Source organism: Pelodiscus sinensis, chromosome 3 (genome assembly GCF_052426305.1).
Source record: "Pelodiscus sinensis isolate ZL-2025 chromosome 3, ASM5242630v1, whole genome shotgun sequence".
Classification (NCBI taxonomy): Eukaryota; Metazoa; Chordata; order Testudines; family Trionychidae; genus Pelodiscus; species Pelodiscus sinensis.
The window spans coordinates 182,918,324-182,935,560 of record NC_143054.1 but is presented as its reverse complement, the minus strand read 5'-3'; the positions used below and the strand labels follow the sequence as shown (position 1 = coordinate 182,935,560).

The 17,237-nt window shown below is 40.3% G+C and overlaps 1 protein-coding gene across 3 annotated transcripts in view; it reads left to right on the top strand.

The window, feature by feature from the left end:
• The window catches only part of XPO1 (exportin 1), a 68,278-nt gene that overhangs the window by 14,833 nt on the left and 36,208 nt on the right, over positions 1–17,237 (top strand). For 2 of the 3 annotated variants that reach the window (XM_075925550.2, XM_075925549.2), the window contains exons 4-10: positions 3,751–3,823; positions 14,233–14,294; positions 14,371–14,415; positions 14,553–14,734; positions 15,179–15,227; positions 15,308–15,427; positions 15,552–15,680. In XM_075925550.2, the coding sequence (XP_075781665.1) occupies positions 3,751–3,823; positions 14,233–14,294; positions 14,371–14,415; positions 14,553–14,734; positions 15,179–15,227; positions 15,308–15,427; positions 15,552–15,680 (660 nt within the window). Of the gene's footprint in view, positions 1–377; positions 442–3,750; positions 3,824–14,232; positions 14,295–14,370; positions 14,416–14,552; positions 14,735–15,178; positions 15,228–15,307; positions 15,428–15,551; positions 15,681–17,237 lie in introns of all 3 variants that reach the window. The other variant, XM_075925551.2, reaches the window with a different exon arrangement.

Below are 17,237 nucleotides of genomic sequence, written 5' to 3'. Positions count from 1 at the left end.
AAAATTACTCTGTAAATTTTAGGGGAAAACAGTTTAAGAACTTCCTCAAAGTGCTAACCTTTAAGTAACAGTGTTTGCCTGTTTGCTTGCCTGGTAAACTTTGCTTTTTATACTGACAGACATTACTAATGTTTAAGTTGATTTATCAACAGTATTTTTAAAAACTCAAATTTGTCTTGTGAAAAATGAGATGATTAGAGGAACAGAAAGAAAGCAACAGGTAAAGAATTCTTCAATTTACATAAATTGCAAATGATTTGGTGCTAAAATTATGCACTATGACATTTGGCTTTTATGCAATCATATTTTATCTTTAAAGCTGTTAACACTATCTGATATTAATCATAATGTTCCATTATGTTGATTGCTTGTAATAGGAAGAAAAGGGGTGTCTTCCTGTGCAACTGACACAGCTAGGCTTTGACGGCAGGCCTCCACAAGGTCTACCCTTTTGATTCCCTTTAACTGAATTCTGTTCATCAATTGTTTTTGTTTCTTGGGAGGTGGGAGGGAAAGGGGATTCAATGCATAGAATAAGTACTTAATAAGGGTACCATTAAAAATTTCTGCCATAGGGATCATTTCATGCCTTTTTTTCATTCAGTTTTGGCTGTTATCTGTCCCTCACCTTCATAACTCAGCAGTCAATTTCTGCAATGCTTCTAATATTTAGCATAAAACTAGAGACTAATTAGTGGAAAAAAATGACTTCAATTTTGAGTGCTACATAAATGTGTTTGTATAGATGTTTATAATCTGTTAAAAAGTAAATTACCAGTAATAATCAAATCCAAGATGTTAAGGATTGGCAGTATTTACAGTTTTGAACTGAATAGAATTCTAGCTATTGAAGCAGGCCAGGCACTTGAAGCACAATGCCAAAAAATCACTGACTATCAAATCAAATGAGGTTTAAAAAGGCTATATCTTCCAGATTAGGGGTTGACAGCCATCTGTATCTATTCCACAAGGTGGCTTACAATGTCCTCTAGCATGGTATTCCAGGAGGTTGGATTGGACAGGTAATGTTGTCAGGCATTCACGTTCTCTGTTTCATGTGTAAGTGGTACAGCAAAGTGAACCTTGCCAACTTCAACTTTGCTTTACTTCTTATATAAACTGGGGGAAATAAATGGGTAAAAATTAGCAAAAAGGTTAGAGGAGAGACTGGAAGAATATAGAAAAGGAAATAAATGAGAAACAGAGCAATGATTAGAAGGGATGTTAGTATGTATTCAAACAGTCGTGCAACCACATTACACTTTAGCTGTACATGACTATTCCATAGTCCCTGGGGGCAGGGCTGGCAGCCAGTGTGCTCCCAGCCCTACTCCTAGGGAGCCCCCTGCCATCCTGTGCTGCTGCCTCTAATCCAGAGGCAGCAGCATGGGGCTGCACTGGCATAGAGCTGCCTCTATTCATGGGGAGCTTGTACCTCCCCATGGACAGGGGCTGCTGCCATATGAAGCAGCCTCTGTCTGCAGCCGGGCCCAAGCTTGCTCTGGACAAGGGCTGCTCCGTTGGATGCTGGAGTAGCCTCTGTCCATGGGATGCTCGGACCCCACGCAGACAGGGTCTGCTGCTGCAGAGCATACTCATCTACCTTGTGGGAGTCCCCCTCCCCCATTGTTGCCTTTGATAGGGGCAGGCGGGTTGATGGAGCTGACTCCCCACATGTATTGACTCCCTCCTGCTTCTGTCACCCTCCATGCTGCTGCTTCTCTTATCAGGGGCAGCAGTACAGAGATGGAGTGGAAATCAGATCTGGTGTTCCTGGAGAGCTGGCTTAAAGCTTCCCATGAGCACCGTCTCTCGCCACCCAACCATCCTTGCTGCCTCTGCATGTAGTCAACAGGATTAACCAATAAGCCCAGGCTTATCGGCTAATCATGTAGTCATCTACACGTTGACATCCCTAATGATTAGGCATTCACTTGTATCGTTAAAGTTGTAAACTACATGTGTCTCGCAACCTCAGGTAATTTTTTGGGGTGGCAAGCTCTAACAATAAACTTCCATCCTACTTTCACAGAAAAATGATCTTATTTGTCTTAAGTCCCTCTCTCAGTTGTTAGGGAAGTAAAGATTGAATTTTGGTTAGACCTTAGCTTAAGTGTATTAATAATGTGATTGAAGCCATACAATTTGGAAACTTTTAAAGTGTTTCAGAGCTGCTTTGGGAATGTTAATACTGTTTGACATTGATCAACCACTGAGTTTTTAGATCAAATTTTATCACCAGCTCTTTAACTTTGTTTTGTTTTGTTAACTTCTATTTACCTGTAACAGACAGAAGCTATACTTGTAAACTATTTTAGTTGCTGAACTTGCTTGTTATAGAGTAAAGCATGCTGTTTTAAAGAAACTGTATTCTTGTGAAGCACATTCTCCTATACAAATGTTTCCTTGGCTTCACTTCAGCTAGTGTTAAGTAGTTGTACAAATTTAAAAACAAAACATTTACTGCTGATTATGAAAAAAATTGCCATTTGTTCTCTGTAATTGCGAAAGAACTATGCACAATGTGTTTGAAGTCTAAGGAATAGTCTGCAAATGTGGAACTTTTGAGTGAAATTGATAGGCAAAAATTGTTGCCTATCAGAAAGGCAGATGGAATAGAAGTAAACACACAAGATAACAAAAACGTTAAAGTTTTTGAATGCAATGTAGTTTGGGACAGTCTACATTGTGCTGTTAAAGTGTGCTTTTTTACATGATCCCTTTGGTTGAAATGCTAATGAATCCTTTGTATAACAACTAACCATTTTAAAGATGAACTCTTATTCTCAGCCAAACTCCTGTCACACTGCTACATAGGCATGAAAAAGTTTACCTTTCAGGCATTGGTACTGTTTTCCTCCTTAATCAACCACTGACTAAAGAAACACAAAATTCCCTTTCCCTTTTTTCCTTTCTGTCTGTCCATTTTTAAAGTGCATGGCTCATTAAGTTGCTGGTCATGCCAGAAGTCTCTTTACTATATACGATGAATAGGCAGTAAGGACAAAATGGATTGAATGAAGTGGCTCCCCTACCACCCCACCCCACCCCTGTTAAACTTTTATTAAATTGTTGGGTCAAAGCCCAGGAGGCAATACCTGAAAGGTAAAAGCCTTTCAGAGTGCATGTTAAAATCCTAATTACTTTTGACTGAGCAAAGTAGATCATCTTTAAATTGTAGATATAGCTGCCATAGGGGTGGGGATTGAAATTAAGTAAACCTGTGGGTTGTCTTGCTGTTCCTTAAGTAACACACCAGTGAAGTTGGGAAACACCTTTGTTTAGAAAGTACCAATGACAGTACTTCTAATGCTAAGCCAAGATCTTAGAGCTCAGAGGAATAATAGGAAGCTTGAAACCATCCAAGCTGCTAATTTTTTTTTAGGAGCTTGGTTGTATTAATACTTGACCATGAGCAGTCATTTATATTGTGAATTCATATCTGGCTGCTACTTTCTCTTCTACAGATAGCCCTTTGGCTGCCAAATGGCTTTTTTTATTTCTCCTCCTGGTGTGAGCATGATCAAGCAGCAGGACTTATTTAGACTAGCAAACAATAAGAACCAGAAAAATGCATGAACAAAAAATTCAGTAAATGGGTGAATAGACTTTATTTTTAACTAAATTTGTTAGTTTAATATTTTTGAGATCTTAGATGTTAAGTGTGAATGTTTGCTTGAATGAGAATCCTAAAAGCTATTGTCAGTTCTACAATAACATATTCACATAATGCTCTGCTCCAATTTTCAGTATTATGGACTACAAATTTTGGAAAATGTGATAAAAACAAGATGGAAAATTCTTCCAAGGAACCAGTGTGAAGGTAGGAAAATACACTACATTTTGTATGATTTTTTTTTTGAATTGGCTAGTGAACTGTTGAAGTTTAGAAACTTCATTCTGTCATCTAAACAACTTCCAACTTCAAATATAGTTGGGTAGGTCTTTTGTATTTACCAGATGGATGATCCATGCAAATGTTACAATACGTACCATGACAAGTTTTCTGTCCTTCACTCATTTGATTATCAAAGATGCTGAGCACCAGTTTCCATGAACTGTAATGAAATTGGAGGCATACTCAGTGCTCTGGTTATCAGGCCATAGCTTTGTTGATCATTAAAGAACTCCTTAGGTGACTTTACTTAAACAACTTACAGTATTTTTTTAAAATTTTACTTAAAATAAGATTGCCAGGTAAAGGAACACTTAAATCTGCTGCTAATACTGATTGTGCTAGACATACAGGTATGTTAGTTATGTTCAAACTTACATAAAAGTAAGAAGATATGAAAGTTGAGATTTCTGTAACTTAAAATAGTGTGGGGCAAACCTCCATTGTTGTCACACTTCTTTAAAGAGCAAAAAAGCAAAGAAATTTTGAACTCATGAATCAGTCTTCATTCTTGAATCTTTCACTAATCTACAGTACAAGTTTTAAAAATTGCAGTTTAACTTGACTAAATGAAGATAAGTATCTCAACTAAACTGTACAATAGTTCAGAATAGTCCTTTGCCATTAAGAAGAAATAGTTGGAATAGTTTATTGGTCCATCAAGATGTTTCTAGCTCGGGCAAGTCAGGAAATATAAACCTTAAACTGATTTCCTGGAAGTACTAGCTATATAAAAAACTCTTGAACATAGGTGTCACCATTCTGAACTTCTTAAATTATTTTATTCTGGTGGTGGGTTTTGTAAAACACCTGACATTTTTCTCAGTGAAGTAGTGAGATGCCATTTGAACTTGTGTTGCTGTATCTCTTGTGCTAAGTGCTATAGTTTCCAGACTTTAAAGAGGGCCTACTCATTGATAAACAGTACTGTCTTATGAAGACTAGTGAAAAATTGTTTCCCAACCCGTATTACATTTTTGTTCGTTTTTAAGATAATTTTGCTCTAACAGTGGGTTTGTTTGTGACATCAGCTGGAAGTTGCACAGTCTCTCTGGAAGTGATGTCAAAGCCAAAATAAAATATTACACTCTGTAGACCAGGGATGGGCAATAATTTGTTATGGGGGGCACTCAACAGTTTTGGCAAGTGCTCAAGGACTGCTTTTCCTTGGAGGGGTTACCAGGTGGGAGATGGAGGTTAGGTGCAGAAGGAAGCTTGGGGTAAGGAACTGGGATGCAGGAGGGGGCTTTGAGGTTTGAGAGGGAGTTTGGGTGAAGGAGGAGGTTGTGACCTGGGGCAGAGGTTTCGGGTGTAGGGTTGGGGAGGGAATGTGGGTGCAGGAGTGGATTCTGGCCTGGAGGAGTGGGTGCAGAGTCTGGAAGGGAGTTATGACCTGGAAAAAGGGGCACAGAGGATTTAGGTCGTAGCCTGGGGTAGGTAGTTGAAGGGGAGGGGGTGTGCCAGGAGCAGGCTCTAGGTGGGAAGTGCTTACCTAGGTGGCTTCCAGCCAGCAGCACTTCAGGAACCTGAGGCAGGCTCTCTCTTGCAGTCCCAGGCTCATGGGCTGGCTGCACTACATGGCTCAGCTCTGGGTATGGGGAAAGGAAGAGAGGAAGGGAGGCTTCATACGTTGCCCCTGACCCCAGCAACATTTCTCAGTTCCTATTGGCTATAAACTGGCCAATGAGAGCTTAAGAGATCTTGCTGTGGGCAGGGCAGCATGCAACCCTCCCCTCTCCCCCATCATCTAGAGCAGAGCATGAGCTGCTCTCTACCTAAGGGTCCTGGGGAGGCAGCCATGGACCAGATCTGCTGGCTTGGCCAGCCAGATCCAGCCCGATGGCCAGCTCTTGTCCATCTCTGCTGTAGTGCTTGAGAGAGATTTTCTTAGGGCTCCCAATAAACATCTTCAATTTGAAAAGTTAATACATTTTTAATAATGGGGTTAATTTTACATTTTTTTTTCTTAAACAAAAACCTCTTGCTGTAAGATACAAACAGAATGGGTCTGCTTATTTTGTTCTGGGCATCCAAATGAAAGGCAAGACTCTCATCTGGATGGAAGTAAAATACGCATCCAGATTTAAGTTGGACTCTTTAGGAGGTAAACTTGTATTAACAAAATAAGCAGTATGACACCACTACTTCAGAATCCGGTAATTCTAATTACCATCTTATTTTCACAACACTTACCATCATCTGGCTGGATTTTTTTGAGTAAATATTTACTGAGATGTAGAGATGTAATGACTTATAATCTCGAAAGTTGAGGATGTCAGCTATTTTCAGGTGGAAAAAACGTTGGTGTCTGCTGGTAGCTACAGCACTTCTCAAGATTATACCAGGTAAAAATAGGCCTGCGTTGAAGGGTGACTAGAGGAAAACAAGGTTATTGGAATGACCTGACTTAAAGATTTGGGGACTGTAGAGTCTATGGGGAGATGAACCTATGCCATATACCATTAGAAAGCTAATCCTCTAATTTTTTCCTTTGGTGTACAACATTAACTCTAGAAACAAATGGAGTTTGTAGTTTACGTTTTTAAAAATTATTAGTGTCTTGGTCATTTTTGAGCAAATTATAACTGTATCCTTCATGATTTGATTCCAGATCAGGAGCTAAGATAGTCAGCAGTCTAAACTATTTTACAAGTTTAATGTTTTGAAAGCATGTCAAGCTATCTGGACAAATTGATTTTTTTGGGAGGGGGTGAATACAGAATTCTTGGGAGCATGTTCAAATTTTTTTTAAAAGTATAAAGACCCAAGTGCCTGCCAGGGAACTGTTCGCAACATGGTCTCTGCTGTGTTGAAGTGTCAAGATGTGGATCACAAAATATGAGCTAGGTTTGCTGTTAGGGTGCTCATATCCTGAGAGTGCATTGCTTTTGTCAGTTCTTAGTGTACAAAGTAAAATTTAATGCTCTGGAAGAAAATATATTCAAGCCTCTTTGGGGGAGAATGAGGAGAAAGACATGTTGCTTCAGTCCATACTTTGAACTTGGAGTAATCAATCCCTTCCAGTACCTTTGAGTACATCAGTATGTAAAATGGCAAGCAGTCTTGAATGTAAGCACTTCAGTTAATAAAATCAAGGAAAGAATACTACATGTTCACAGCTGATTGCTAATGCAAAACCTTTTTAAAATTTACAAGTGCTTTTGTATAAGGCTGAGGAGTATTAGAAACTTCGTAATCTCCCTATAAGTGTGCACTCTCTCATTAGTTAAGAGTAAAGTAATAATATGTCATGATTATGGGAACTTGAGAACTAGGTTGGTTTTCTGTTACAAAAATCAGGGTGTCTTTCTGAACAGGCATTCCATATTTTGTATTTATGGTCCAGTAATTGACTTTGCAATGTGAAATGATATTTGTCGTAAAGATAGCTTATCTTTCAATGAGTTAGTGTGCACACCTGTTGAAGCAGTCTATTAAACTTAAACGTTTTTCTCTAGTAACGTTTTAAAAGGAATGTGTTCAGTTGCAGTATAACACATTGGCTCAGAGTAAGTGTGTTAGTCTAGTATTAAGTTCTTGATCTAGCAAAGTCGGAACTATAGAAGCAGCTTGTTCATGGGGTGCAATGAAAAAGACTTCCTTTTTAAAGCTCTAATAGACTATGGAATTTGGTTGGTGTACTTCATTGCAGGGGAGAGTGTATACGTGTACATTAGTGATAAACATATGACCAGGGCTCGACAAATAATGTAATCTACTCGCCATAGGCGAGTAGATTGCAACCCGGAAAAACCGGGTTTGTGCGATCTACACATGCGCAGATCACCAGACAGCGTGGCTGGCAAGCGGGGCTCACTGTGGTTTGGTGAGCCCTGCATATGACACACATTTAGTTAGGAGAATACGAGTTTGCATACAATTTTTAAGGAGAGGACATAGGAATGAGAAAATACCGAGTTTTTCCTACTTTTTATGAGAACAAAAAAAGAGGCTATTGTATTGAATGCCACTCTTCATTATTCATGGTTCTTCTTTGAGGATCCCCATGGGTGTTCCACTTAGGTGTGTCAGCGCCGCTGTGCACCAAATCAGTGATTCTTAGTAGCAGTCTCCCGGCTGCTGGCGCATGCCACACTATTGCACACTCGCCTCCAAATGACAGTTGAGCACATGCCGCAGCCATTCCCTCAGTTCCTTTTTAACCGCCACCAGCATGGGTCGCATTCCTTTAGTCTCCCTTATCATTCATCTTGAAACGGAAAAAATAAAAGAAGAGAAGAAAGTAAGAAGATCATCTGCAAGTAGATAGGAGTGAGCAAAAGACAAATGGCAGACATGGCAAGGCTCCCGCCAGACTTTTAATCTTTATTTATTTTATTTTTTTTCATTTGCAGATCAGTTTAAACTCTTAAGTAATTTAAGATGGTGGGTGGGGGTCAGATTATAGCATTCTAAATAGGGAAATTTTTGAGTAATTGGCTAATCAAACAGTCGATGCATTTTGCATCGACTGTTCAATTAGTTGATAGAGCACCTCCACCTCTGAAGTGTAGCAACGGTTCATGGGCTGTTGCTACACTTCAAAAGCGAAAACTCCACATGGAGCCCAGGGTCAGCAGGGGGGACCCTGCCCTTGCTGACCTCAGGCTCTGTGCAGCACTATTGCTTTGAAACACTTGCACACACCATTTAAAGCAGCAGTGCCATGTGGAGACTGGAGTCTGGCCCCAGGCTCCACATGGCGCTGCTGCTTTGAAGTATCCCTGCCTCTCCCTTCCCCTCCCTCGATTCCTCTTTCTGATAGAGGCAGCAGCAAGGTGGGAGGGGGAGTGACTAGCCAACTAGCTTGTCAACTATTTGATAGGCATTTGCTTATTGGATAGTCAACTAGTCATTCACATCCCTAGTTCTAAATAGTACTGATAATAGAAGACAGTATTTTGGAGTTTGCACAAACCTGAAATATATCTTGGCCAATTAACACAAGTCCTGGATCTCTGGCTCTGTGATCTTGGAAGTATGAACATGGGATCAAGAATCCAGAGGTCTCGAATTCTTGTCCTAATTCTGATACTGAATTTCCTTGCACATTTGCTTCAGCTTTATATAGAAAATAAAACACAGGTAAATTGGGGATATAGTGCTTTGGGTATATAAAATATTAAACTTGGATTTATATAAAAATAAGTAAACCCCATCTATCTGTCTAAAATTTAGTATTCTACCTAACGGTAGTTTTGTGACATGCAGTAGGTGTTGGGTCTGCCATTGTTGTCCTGCTATCCATTCAACCCTTTTTTAGCCAGGCTTCCCCTGAAACCTTTTCTTTCCAGAATGGCTTCCCAATATGGACCCACTTTTCCCTAGCAAATAATCTTCTGCAGGACCTTTAGGGTATGTCTGCACTGGAATAAAAAATCTGTGGCTGGCCTGGTCTGGTTGCAGGGTTAATAATTGCTTTGTAGATGTTTGGGCTCATGTCAGAGACGAGATTTTGGGATCCTCCTCTCCCTTCAGTAATAGCATCAGCAGTTTTACAGCTCTAGACCCAGAGTTGGTGGATCGAGGTCCACTATAGGTGTTTAATTGCTGAGTAGATATACCATTACAGTCCTTAAAGAGAATTATGCCCAGAACCCCACATCATTTTTTCTTACTCAAAGTTTTTGTGAAAAGCTGCACACTTTAATCCTTGGTTTACACCAGGGGTGGGCAATAATCCTTGGTTTACACCAGGGGCCACTCTCAAGATTTTGGAAAGCTATCAAGGGCTGTACTCTTCCAGAATATTAATAGAGGAATTCCAGGGTCTGGGATGGAGGTTGGGTGTGGAAGGGATTGGGGTGCAGGAGGGAGAATGGGGTCTGGGAGGGAGTTTGGATAAAGGAGGGGTGGCAGTTGTGACCTAGGGCAGGGGACTGAGATGCAGGATTTTGGGATGTGACCTAGGGTAGGAGGGGATTGTGATCTGGGTCAGGAGATAGGGGTGCCAGATCTGAGAGGGGGTATGGGTGTAAGATAGGGATGTAAGCTATTAGTCACTAGTCGCTCCCCCTCTGTCTATCAGAAAGAAGCAAGGACGGGGGGAAGAGGAGGAGTTGCTGGCTTAAAAGCCGGTGCCCCCCAGTTACATGGGAGGAGGCAGAGAGACAGTGGCTGCATTCTACCTTGGAAATGTATAAGAGTCCCCTCTGGGGCTCTTGTATATTTCCAAGTGGAAGCGAGGCATGGAGGCTGGAGCCAGTGGGGGACTCGGTCCTCTGCTGGCCCTGGGCTCCACACTACATTTCAGTCTTTGAAATGTACAAGAGTCCCTGCTGGGGGTCTTGTACATTTCAAAGGCAGAACTCCTAGCAGCACTTTTGCATTTGAAATGTAGCAACAGCCCTGTGGGCTCTTATCATAGAGCTGGAAGAGACCTCAGGAGGTCAAGGCAGGACCAGTCCCAACTAAATCAACCCAGCCAAGGCTTTGTCAAGCCAAGACTTAAAAACCTCTCAGGATGGAGATTCCACCACTTCCATAGGTAGCACATTCCAGTGCTTCATCACCCTCCTAGTGAAATAGTTTTTCCTAATATCCAACCTAGACCTCTCCCGCTGTAACTTGAGACCATTGCTCCTTGTTCTGCCATCCCTCACTATTGTGAACATCCTTTCTCCAGCCTCTTTGGAACCTCCCTTCAGGAAGTTGAAGGCTGCTATCAAATCCCCCCTCACTCTTCTGCAGACTAAACAAACCCAAAACCCTTAGCCTTGCCTCCATAGGTCATATGCTCCAGCCCCCTAATCATTTTGGTCACCTTCCGCTGGACCATCTACAATGCATCCACATCCTTCCTGTAGTTGGGGGCCCAGAACTGGACACAATACTCCAGATGTGGCCTCACCAGAGCCAAATAAAGGGGAATAATCATTTCTCTGGATCTGCTGGCAATGCTCCTCTTAATGCAACCTAATATGCCATTAGTCTTCTTGGCTACAAGGGCACATTGTTGACTCATATCCAGCTTCTCATCCACTGTAATCCCCAGGTCCTTTTCTGCAGAAAAGGCCATTCTTAGCCATACTGCAGAAAAAGCCATACTTAGCCTTTCGGTCCCCAACCTATAACCATGCTTAGGATTCTTCTGTCCTAAGTGCAGGACTCTACACTTGTCCTTGGTGAACCTCATCAGATTTCTTTTGGCCCAATCCGCCAATTTGTCTAGATCACTCTGGACCCTATCCCTGCCCTCCAGTGTATCTACCTCTCCCTGTAGCTTAGTGTCATCCGCAAACTTGCTGAGGATGCAATCTATCCCCTCATCCAGGTCATTAATAAAGATGTTGAACAAAACTGGTCCTAGAACCGATCATTGGGGCACTCCGCTAGAAACCAACCGCCAACCTGACATCGAGCCGTTGATCACTACCCGCTGGGCCCGACCTTCTAGCCAGCTTTCTATCCATCTTACAGTCCATTTAGCCAATCCATATTCCCTTATCTTGCTGGCAAGAATATTGTGGGAGACCGTATCAAAAGCTTTGCGAAAGTCAAGGTATATCTCATCCACTGGCTTTCCCATATCCACAGAACCTCATCATAGAAGCTAATAGATCGGTCAGGCATGGCTTGCCCTTTGTGAATCCATGCTGACTATTCCTGATCACTTTCCCTCTTGCTACATTTCAAAGCGGAAGCGCCTTTATGGACTAATCTAATTGATTAGTTGATTTATTTTTAACATCCCTGGGGTGGGGGGCAGAGGGTTAGTGTGCTGGGAGGGGTTGGGGTGCTAGAGGCAGGCTCTGACTGGGAAGCGTTTACCAGTTAAAAACCTGAGGCAGACTGTCTGCTGCAGGCTGCTCGCTGTTCCATGTGGCTCTGCTCTGGGTATGAGGAGAAGCGGAAGGTGGTCAGTTGAGGAGGAAGGGAGAAGGCTACCTACACTGACCCTGCTCCTAGCAAAAATTCTTAGCTTCTATTGGCTGGAAACCGAGATTGGCCAATGGGAGCTAAGAGATTTTGCTGGGGGGTGAGAACAGCATGAAGTCCCCCTCTTCGCTCCCCAGCTTTCGGGAGTGGAGAACAGCTGGCTTTTTAAAGTGTGATCTGTTCTCTGCCTAAGGGTTCTTGCGAGGTGGCTGTGGTCTGGATCCAATGGCTTGGTAGGCCGGATCTGGCCTGCTGGCAGCCTTTGCCTACCCCTGGTTTACGGTGTTTTCATTCACCTCACACTTCCTAGGAGGTTCCTACCAGACAGGACTATACCATTTTTTCAAGAAAACCCATAGCTTTCTTTTAGCAAAGGCACAGTTATACTATACTGTAGAAAGAAATGTTGTTCAGTGTAGCATTATTTTCCTGTTCAGCTGCTCAAGGAGCAAACTACCATGCCAGTATTTGTCCCTAGCAGCTTTTGAATTGTCTATAATCTTCCAGGATGGCTGTAACTGCTATTTTGATTGAAAGAGACGTTATGCTCTTGTGCATTCATGGTTTATGAACAGTCCCTTTCCTACAGTATAGAGAAAGACAGCAAAATAAACTTCTGTGAAGCTTTCACTGTGTTCCAGAGCATTAAGAAGCTTTCATAGATATTAACAGGTCTGTGGGAAAAGGGTGAAGTTTAAGATTTTTAAAGCTTGAACAGAATTAATAGAGAATGCAAGTCATGAAACATATTCATATGCTTGACTCACTATTTAAATCAAAAGGCTGAAGTTTAAAATGTTTTTTACTTCAGAAATATGTTCTATGACTTGGGCTGTTACAAGAAACTGGAATAGAATTACGTAATGCTCCATGTGAGTACTATATAGTGATATTAGAAATGCATAATCTCAGCCCCAAAAAAGCATTGGGAATAGGATAGGGATGTGAACGTGTGCACAGTTACATGCCAGTATGTATGGGGAGCTATTTAAGCTAACTTTTCACATGTGCCGGCTCCTGCAGAGCTGCCCCCACTCTGCAGCCTCTGATACAGAAGTGGTGGTGGGGGAGAATAGGCTCACTGTTCCTTCCCCCTCCTCCCCTCCACTGTGTGTAAATATGTAACCGCTGAAAATTTCAGCGTTTACACATTTACAAAAATAAACACAATTTAACATCCATATAACAGGATGATTGAGGCTTTTTAAAGGGTTAAGACATATGTTACATATGAGTCCATAATCACATTAGTCATGTGACAGTTTATGTGAAAATAGCTTTAAGTTCCTGGTTGTTATTGACCACAAAAGAAATGGTTCTTAACTAGGGAGAGAGATGCAGAAAATGACTAACATAAATAAATTACAGTACAAAATCTAGTCTTCTATGTTCTTTCAGTTTTAATGCATTTTATTTATAGTTGTGTTGGTTTAAAACAAATTCTGACATACATCCCTTTTTAAACTAATCAATTTATGGTTTTTAAATAAAAGTAAACATATGTACCAAGTTTTAATAAGTCTTGAAGCATGTATGAGTTTGTTCATGGATTACTGTAATCTAGTGTTTCTTAACCAGGTATACCCATAGCTTTGGGGTACATGTAGATTTTGCAAGAGGTACATCAGCTCTCACTCAGTGAGTGGTGAAATTCCTGATTACTGGGAGCTGCGGGGAGCTCTCTGCAGCTTCTGGCCACCACCATCCCCCTCCCAGGCTGGGACAGGAGATCTGTGAATAGGCAGAATTGTGAATAGCAATTCTGTGAATTGCAAGGGTCTCCTGTGTACTGGACTCAGTAAACTCTCTTGCAGCATTTCCTTAGTTGCCCTTTGCTATATAGGTTTGCATTGTTATAGCTGTATTGGTCCCAGGATATAAGCGAGAAAGGGTGCATGAACTAATATCTTCTATTGGACTAACTTCTACTAGTGAGAGGCAAACTTTCAAGCTACACAGAACACTTTCTAATTTGCTGTTTGACATTTTGATAGGTTAGCATCATACTGTTCCTGGGGAAAAAGTAGCCTAATAGGCTTTCCACAGATGATACAGAGGGTCTCTTTTCTTGCAGATTTTGTAACCGCTTCCATGCTTGTGAAGCCCAAGAATGTAGCTGAGCTCCTAGGGAGCAGTTAAGTGCACATATCATTTGGATTAGAGCAGGCAGTCTACTGAAATTAAAATTTAATATTCCAATTGTTAGTTATTCTGCAACTTCCTTTGTTTTAACAGCAAGAATTCCATCTGATGCAGCTTATGCAACTGAAATATGCATATGATTGGAAAATTCTTTGTCAGATATTTTGAGGTTGTCTTTCAGTTGATGTGGATGTGTAATTAAAACTACCTTAAGTTGTACATGTGTGCACTGCTGAGAGACTGTACAGTACTTTGTGTAGGTGGTTTGTCCATAACAGCAGATCAAGTTGAAAATTAATTTTTAACTCTCTTTGTAGGAATAAAAAAATATGTTGTCGGCTTAATTATCAAGACTTCATCTGATCCAACATGTGTAGAAGTAAGTGAATTCTCTTTAGGGAAATGGAAAGGGAGGGAAGCATTACGGCTAACTTACCTCTTTTTCTCTACTCTAGAAAGAAAAAGTGTATATTGGAAAACTGAATATGATTCTCGTTCAGGTAAGATCTGGCTACTAGTTTAGTTTTAATCCTGAATTTTAAAAAAAATTACACACTTAACAGATGTAACCAAAAGAACCAGGTTTGCATAAGAAAAGAAAGCGGTACCTCTCTCATGGATGTTTTATGACTTTCAGATACTGAAGCAGGAATGGCCCAAACACTGGCCAACATTCATAAGTGATATCGTAGGGGCAAGCCGGACAAGTGAGAGTCTTTGCCAGAACAACATGGTGATTCTTAAACTATTAAGTGAAGAGGTGTTTGACTTCTCCAGTGGACAGATAACTCAAGTAAAAGCCAAGCATCTGAAAGACAGGCAAGTAAAATATTCTGTAATTTTTCCACATACTCCTAGCATACACTACAGTTTCAATTGCTGCCACATAATTGCTCTCATTGAAGGTTTTTGGCTAGGTACCCATAGTAGCTTTTGTACATTTGATGTTAGATTGAATATTTTCTTAGTGACACTGTTAAACCTTACCAGACTCATTCAGCAAGAGTGTGCACTTCTATTTTGTGATCGGCTTCTACATTAATTATGTATTGTTGGTCTGCCCTATTAAGGGTGAGCAGGCATGGTGTATTGCATTTTATGCCTGATTGCAAAAGAAAATTTGCACTTAAAAATTTATTTTTATAATTTTCATAAAAACTTTGCTTGCTTATTACAAAAGCAGAATAATTCAAGTGGGTAGTATAATTAACTGAGTATGGTGATGCTGAATGATTAACATCTTACTATTTTAATTTTTTCTAGTATGTGCAATGAGTTCTCTCAGATATTTCAACTTTGTCAGTTTGTGATGGTAAGTCTGATTTTCAATAACTTCAAAATAGAGTGGAATTTCTTAGGAAGCAAGTAAATTTATATATTGTCCCATTACAGGAAAATTCCCAAAATGCTCCCCTTGTTCATGCAACTTTGGAGACTTTGCTACGATTTCTTAACTGGATTCCACTGGGATACATTTTTGAGACCAAGTTAATCAGCACATTAATATATAAGGTATTCATTTTTTTTTAAAATTGATGGTACTAGCAAGTAAGATGGAAGCATTAGTTAAGTGAAATAAAATGTGAATTGGCTTTTTAAATGTCTCTAATCTTCTTACTGATACCTTTCTTTACAGTTTTTAAATGTTCCCATGTTTCGAAATGTCTCTTTGAAGTGCCTCACAGAGATTGCAGGTGTCAGTGTAAGCCAATATGAGGAACAATTTGTAACCCTTTTTACGCTGACCATGATGCAGTTGAAACAGGTAACCTTCTGAGCTTCTTACAAAATCAATTTTCCAAGTTTTCACTGCCTTTTTATTTAGCAAAATCAATGGGAAGCTTAGCTTCTAGTTGCAAACACGTTCTTTATATAAGCTAGCTAGATTTCTGCAGCAAAACATTATACTGTAAATTTATTTTTGAAGAAGTAACTAGGATTTATTCAAAAGTTGTTAAAGGTTCACAAGCAAAATACTACTTAATTTCACTTTAAGATAGTAACTACTTGTTGGTTGCTTGCAGAGTATATTTTCAAACTATTGTAATATTCAAGGTTAGGTTAAGACAAACGACAAAAAATATCAGACAAATCATGAAAATACATAGTTTATTTCTAAACCACTTTTTTTTTTTTTGTTTTTTTTGTTCCCCTTGTTGACTTGATCTTGAAAATGCCATCTGACTTGTGTTTGCACTAACTTTTTCATTTGAAGGAAGCCCTTGTAAGGACTTCAGAAATCCCTGCAGGCTGTGCTATAAAATTCACTAAATTAGTGCACCTTTACTGTGTAAGTCACAAAATATTTTGTTAGGTCAGTAAGTTATTGAGAAGGATACATTTCTGCAGTTGAAACGAGGAATCCTTCTTAAGATAATTTTTTATTGCAATTATATAAAAGCAGGCTGACTTTATTTAGCTAATTAACCTAAAAGGATAGCCTCTGTTAGGGATGAGAGAGTTAACAAGTAAGCATCACCCTTAACGGGGGTGGAGTAGCTCCCTCCATCCATTGTGGGCAGGTATCCTTCAGGGCTGGAGCTTTCCCCTGTCCACAGGAGTCCCAGAGGCGGGTAGGCAGGGGCTGCTCCACCCAGGCCACAGCAGTGGGGGCAGTGCAGTCTAGCCCAACTGATCTGAAGCAGGTCTCCTTAATTGGTTAACCAGTTAAACATGACATTTACTTCACATTTAGTTGGTTAATCAATTACATGGGATTTTACATCCCTACTCTTTGTAAGAACATGCTACACTCTGATTTGTTCAACATATCAATAGGTGAATTTAGATTCTTAAGATTTCAGTCACTGATAAATTGATGAGTATTATTTTAGTACAGAATTGTCTTCTAGTTTTTAATTTGGGGGTCTGGTCGTTTTATTAGGAAGAAGAGTCAGTGTTTGATATAGCAGTAGAGAATACTACCAACCACCTGCAAGGATTATAATAGTAATAGTGAAACCATGTCTACATGAGGAGATAAGGACAGATTTATTAAGGTCTACTTTTTAGCAGTGAGTGGAGTGAGTTTTGTCTTGTGCGCTTGTTTGGATGTATGCCACCGAGCCACCTGTGCTACATACTACTGGGTCCTGTTTGAGGTTGTGTGTTTAGCACTGGTGTATAATCTGAAATCTGAATAAGCCCCTAATTTTCATTAAAATTTTTATAACCATATTCAAAATTCTTATTCTACATGAAAACCGTGAATAAATAAAATTAGCCAAGAACATCGATTTCCTTCCCCTCCCTGCTCCCCGATAATTGCAGGTTTTGGGGCTTTTTAAAAATAGAATAATAGTTATTGTGATGGAAAAGAGGA